This window comes from Bactrocera neohumeralis, unplaced genomic scaffold (genome assembly GCF_024586455.1).
Source record: "Bactrocera neohumeralis isolate Rockhampton unplaced genomic scaffold, APGP_CSIRO_Bneo_wtdbg2-racon-allhic-juicebox.fasta_v2 ctg1008, whole genome shotgun sequence".
Taxonomy (NCBI): domain Eukaryota; kingdom Metazoa; phylum Arthropoda; class Insecta; order Diptera; family Tephritidae; genus Bactrocera; species Bactrocera neohumeralis.
The window spans coordinates 24,382-30,381 of record NW_026089629.1 but is presented as its reverse complement, the minus strand read 5'-3'; the positions used below and the strand labels follow the sequence as shown (position 1 = coordinate 30,381).

The following is a 6,000-nucleotide window of genomic DNA, read 5'->3' as shown; positions in this document are numbered from 1 at the left end:
TACGCTCGACTACGCACCGACGCCGCCACTGCGGCCACACTGCTGGAGGAGGCGCGGGCCGCCGAGGCGAGCTCCGGTAGGCTTCCCCTGACGTGTGTCGGCCAAGTGCCCCTGCTGCTGCAGCAGGAAGTGCCTGCGGCCTTTCCATCCGGCGCTGCCGCGGCCCTTCAGGTGTTCGCATCCACCCCAGCGGGGAACGCGGTCGGCGGTTACGCCAAAGACGGCTTTCTTGGCGGCTGCACGCCCCTGCGCCCACCGTTGTCACCGTTGAAGAAGAGACGGTCGGCGCTCCGCGAAAGCAAACCAGTCCGCTTGCGCCCCGACTCCAAAGTCGAGGGCAGCTGCGCCATTCAAGAAGGAGGAGGAAGAGGAAGGCGGGCAACGGTCAGTGGAAGACCAGGTCGTGGAGGACATCAAGAATGCAATTCAGCAGATGAGGCAAGGCGCCCTCAACATCAGTGAGATCATGAACCAGGAGCGTCCATCGCTCGAGGCGACAGGGGCGCTGCTGGCCACCAGCGTGGCCAAGTCCCAGAATGGCATTCGAGACATTGGCAAGCTCCACGACGTGGCGCACGACGATGGGAAGGGCGGAGGCGTCCCACGGGTCGTGTCCGCGCTGCCCGGTGGCGCGCTGGCGTGGCGCACTGTCGTCGCGCCGCTCTGGGCGGCCATCAAGCACACTCTGGTGTTTTGTTTTGTTTTAGCCGTTACAGGCACGACATTGATGCTTATTCTCTCTGCAGGAAAGCCGAAGCGATTTCGCGCGCAAGGCACTGTCCACCAACTGTCTGACGCTGCACCGGTGGTGGCGCTGGCCGCTGCCTTCCCTGCAGAGAGCGGCTTTGTCTCGGTCTTTGCGGAGCAGCCGCAGCACCGGGAGGGCCCCACCCACGGCGATCGTCAACCCCTTGATAACCATCCGCTGCCGGGGAGAGGGACCTGGACCGCGACGATGCGACCGCTCAGAGTGAGCGAGGGGACGCGGAGGAGCTGCAAACCAGCTTTGCCGAGGCCCGCGGAGAGGAGAAGGGGCGCACGGACGCCCCGGTAGAAGAGGGACCGCCCACTCTGGACGCCGGCCTCGGCCACCAAGATAAACCGCTGGAGGCACGGAATGGGCAACGGCAGGACGCTGGCGCGCCAACGGAAGAGGCGAGCGCCGCCCTCGAAGGTGCGGACTGTACCGCGCAGGAGGAGCGCCACAGCCCAGGGCACGAGCATCAGGCACCTGTTGAAGAATCAACCCCACCACCAGAACCGGCATCGGCGCATGAGTACGCCGAGCTGCCACTTCAAGCCGACGCGGCCGCGGATGCGGGTCTGTCTTCCCTCCCGTGGAGGAGCACCGCTCACAGGAATTTGTGCACCCGCCGCCGCAAGCTGCGAGAGGAGAAGTGGAAGACGAGCGCCGTGGCCCTGAAGAGCGTCTCGACGAACCTCCTACGGCCCCGGCGGACGAGCCCACGGCGCGGGGTGAGGAGGAGATGGCGGGAGACAGCGCCTCCTCCGGTCGGTGACGGTCTCTCCGAAGAGTCCGACTTCATTCCAACCATGCAGGAGAGCGCACAGGCCAACGACTTTGCAGAGGACCTCTCCGTACGAAACGATCTTTAGCCTTTTTTTTTTCTTGTCATGGATGTGCTTCTCTCTCGGTTTTCGTGTTCTCTTTTTTTGTTTTTGTTGCTCTTGTCCTTCTTGCTGTCACCGTCACAAAACCCACCAACGCTGCCATTCAGGACAAACCACAACAACAGCAAAAAAAAAAGAAGCCTGATGCAAAGTTTCATGCCACAGAAGGAAGATGAGGCGGACACACCCCTCCGCGGAACCCACACGCCGAGGCTCTTGCCCCGTGCGCCTGGGCACCATCTTCGGTGTTTTTTTTTCCCCCTACACAATCACACACTCTTCACGCACATGGCTCCTCAACCCAAACTCACTAAAAACACACACACATACACACACAAAAAGAAAGGATCCATCAGTGAGTCATTACAGTTTTTTTTTTTTCTCTCTCTCTCCCGTTGTAAGCTACTTTTTTTGCAGCGGTGCCTCTGCTCTCTCTCTCTGCTTTTTCTTTTTTGGGTTTTCCTTTTCGGCTCAGCTTTGCGCAGGCACTTCCGCGGTTTCATAGTCAGAAAAGACGGGATCATTCCATCAAAAAAAAAAACGAAAAACGAGCAATTCAAAAACAGCTTATCACGCAAGCACAAATACCACACAACCACTTTGCAAAAACACACACACACACATACACACACACAACAGCATGCAGAACGCCACTATTGCTGCTGCTGATGCGGAGAACAGGAGGGTTGCCGCACTGCGGTACGTGGAAGGGCTGCCACCGGCCGCGAAGTTGTTGCTCGAACTGGCTTTTGTCGGTGTTATCTTTGTCGGCTTTGGCTTCTACAACGCGGTGGTCATCCCCTGCATCGCCAAGTTGGTCACAAAGCGCATCCCGGAGCGCGTAAAGCCTCTGATGCAGTTGACGACCACGGACAAGGTCTACATCGCCTTCGCCAAGGCGGTCACCGCCGTTTTTGTGTACCACGTTTACAAGTTTATTGTGAACAAGGAGGTCAGCCGGATGTCCATTGACTTCTTCGATAAGGGGACCGTTCTGACCGCTCTCAAGTGGCTGCCGGTCCACCTGGCGGCCCTCTTCATCATCTACGACTTCTTCTACACACTTTTTCACTGGGCCCTGCACTGGCCGCCCATCTACCCCTCATCCACAAGCACCACCACCGCCAGATGTCCCCCTTCCGCGGCAACACCGACGCCATCAACGACCACCCGATCGAGTACGTTACCGGCGAGTACGTGCACCTCCTTGCGCTCTACCTGCTCACCCGCATGGTCCCCGCCGGCCAGGTGCACGCTTTCACCGCCATTCTCTTCATCTTTATCGGCGGCACCCTCGCCAGCCTCAACCACACCCGCGTCGACCTCCACATTCCTTACATGTTCAATGTGAACGCTCATAACTACCACCACCGCCAGCCTCGTGTCAACTTTGGACAGTACATTATGTTCTGGGATTGGGTCTTTGGCACCTTCCAGTCCGAGGGTCTCCCCTCGGACCGCATCGCCGCCCTCAGGGCCACGAACGGAAAGGCCAGCACCAAAAGGTCAAGTGACCGGTATCCTCGATTACTTCTCTACGTTTTTTTTTCTTGTGTGTTTCCCTTATGTTTGTACGGACTGCGACCAGCCTGAATTCTTTTCCTTCTTTTTTTTTTTATTTGCTCTCAAAACAACGGAAAAGAAAGAGAGAGAGAAATCTAGAGCCGTTTCTGGCGGTTCTCTTCACTTCTTCTTCCCTACTTCTTCTTTTTCTTTTCTTTTCATTTTTTTTGTTTTGTTTTCTGGCTCACTCGCGCTGTCTGCTCCGTCTCCTATTCTAATGATGCCTTTCTTTCCTCTGTTCCTCTGTCCTTTCCCCCTTACTAAGAAACATGTGATACGGACATCAAAGTGAATGAAAAAAAAAAGAAGAAGAAGGAAAAAAGAAGAGTGAAATGCACGCAATTGATAAAGGAAACAGAGGCGCGACGAACGTGTCGCTCTGTGTTCTTTCTGCCTCAACAAAGAGGCCCTTTTTTTATTGCCATCTCTTCTTTTTTTCTTGCGGCTCACGTCTCCTCCTTTCAGTTTGTTTATCCTTCTAGAACTGCACTCCACGCGTTCATTCATTTGTTGTTTGCTTTTTCCGCTCATTGAATTTGTGTTTTTCTCTTTTTTTTTCTTTTTTTTTTTCTACGTGCTCTCCACGACTGCTGTCTTTTGTCTTTTTTGCTTTTTTTTTTTTTCTTTGGCGTTGCGCTCTCTTCTACCGACGGTGCAAACAAGAAGCAAATGTCCTCTAACGACGTCCCTGCACAGGAGGTGAGACTATGCAACGACTCACAGGCGCTCCCTGAGGACGAGCTGGTCTTCCAGCCGGCGCGCGAGCAGCCCGCCCGCGATGACGACGGCGGCGTCGAGAAGCCAAAAGAGGACGACACGACAAAACTGATGCGCGTGAACCTCTCCAGCATCGATCCAAGTCAGCCGTTCGGTCACCTCAACAGCGAGCTCGACAGGGGAGAGGTCCCGGAGGCTTGGGCGACGGAGACGAGGACGGCGGACGAACAAAATAGCGGTGGCAAGGAGCGCAAACTGCCCAAGAGCATCCGACAGATTGGCTTGGTGTTCAACTTCATTGTGCCCTACGGTGGGCTCGTGTCTTCCGTGTTCAACCTCTCCTCCGCGACGCTGGGCGCCGGCATCATCTCCACCCCGTCCGCCTTCAACCTGAGCGGAATTGCCATGTCGATCCTCTTTCTTGTGCTGGTGCTCATTGGCACCATCTTCTCTCTGTACCTGCTCGCCCGTGTGCACGAGAAGGTGGGCGCGCGAACCTTCTCACAGGCCGCGCGGCTGTTGATGGGACCCGGCGCCGACTATTTGCTCGCGGTGCTGCTTATCATCTTGTGCTTTGGCGGCTCCGTGTCCTATGTCATCGCCACACGCACGCTGCTGGTGCCGGTGCTGGACCAACCCGGCGCCCCGGACTACCTCAAGACGCACAGTGGAAACCGGGTGATGACGTCGCTGGTCTGGATGGTGCTCATGCTGCCGCTCGCCCTGCCGAAAAAGATCAACTCCTTGCGGTACATCTCGACGTTCGCCGTCTTTTTCATGATCTACTTTGTCATTTGCATGGTCGTGCACTCCGCCCTCCACGGCCTGCGCAACCCCGCGATCCGCAAGGAGATTGTGGTGGTGCGCACTGGCAACGCCGCGCTGGAGGGCCTTGGCGTTTTTATGTTCGCGCTGCTCAGTCAGATCAATGCGATGGAGATTATGGCGGAGATGCGCCCCTTCAGCGTCCGCCGCTTCACTTTGTACGCTGCCATTTCGATGATTGGCTGCTGCGTACTGTACATCCTCGCCGGGCTCTTTGGCTACCTGGACTTTGGCAGCCGCGTGACCGACTCCGTCCTCTCGCTCTACGACCCGGTGGCAGACCCTACATTCTGGTCGGCTACGTTGGCATCGTCATCAAGATCAGCGTCGCCTTCGCCCTGCACATGATTCCCTTCCGCGACGCTGTCTACTACATCCTCCGCTGGAACGCGGAGACGGTGCCCTACTGGCGCCACATATTGGTCATGACGGCGCTCTGCACGGCCGCCCTCATCTGCGGGCTGTTCATCCCTGCCATCAACACCGTCTTTGGGCTCATGTCCTCGATCTCCGGCGCTTCCATTGGTATGGTGTCCCCGGCGCTCTTCTGGATGTACTGCGGGAACTTCACCCTCCGCGCGGCGGGGCCGCTTCTCTACTTTGGTACCTACCTGCTCCTCATTGGCGGCGTGGTCGCTATCTGCTTTGGAACGGCCACCACCATCTACTCGACGGTGGGCAACTCCTTCGCGTGAGTGGTTTCAACCACGCATGCGCACGCTCGCACATCGATAAGCTTTTTTTTTTTTGAAAAAAGGGAAAAAAAAACACACACACATGAAAACCCAACGCGAAAAGAATAATATGTGGCTTTACTCGCAGGAGGGGAGATGCTTTTTGTTTTTCCTTTTTCACCTTCTCTTTCACTTCCTCTGGCTGACGGGCTTTCTCGCACGTGGTGGGCAAAGCCGTGGCTTCCTCTCTTTTCGTTTTTTTTTTTTGTTGTGTTTGTGCCATCCCCTTTCATTTACAATGGTTATTGAAACCTGCGGACCGCTACTGGACCGTTCTCTGTCACCGGATTCACCCCTCTCTCTCTCTCTCTCTTTCTTTTTTTTTTGTTTCGATTTTCCTTCTTTTACTTTCTCCGTATTTTTTTTTTTTGCCTTTCTTCTACTTCTTCCATTTTCCCTCTTTTTTTTTTCTACGCCGTCACCACTTGTTGTAAAAGAACACTCACGCAGCGTTTCTTTCTTTTTTTTTACATTCCTTTTTTTTTTTGGTGATTAATGTTCTTTTCCCTGTTTTTTTTTTCTTGCTTTT

At 55.3% G+C, this 6,000-nt stretch overlaps 1 protein-coding gene across 1 annotated transcript; it reads left to right on the top strand.

The window, feature by feature from the left end:
- Positions 1-3,864: 3,864 nt before the first annotated feature.
- Positions 3,865-5,432, top strand: LOC126766393 (uncharacterized). The gene is given in 2 exon segments (XM_050484189.1): positions 3,865-5,011; positions 5,014-5,432. Coding segments are annotated over 2 exon segments (1,566 nt in total).
- The last annotated feature ends 568 nt before the right edge of the window (positions 5,433-6,000 follow it).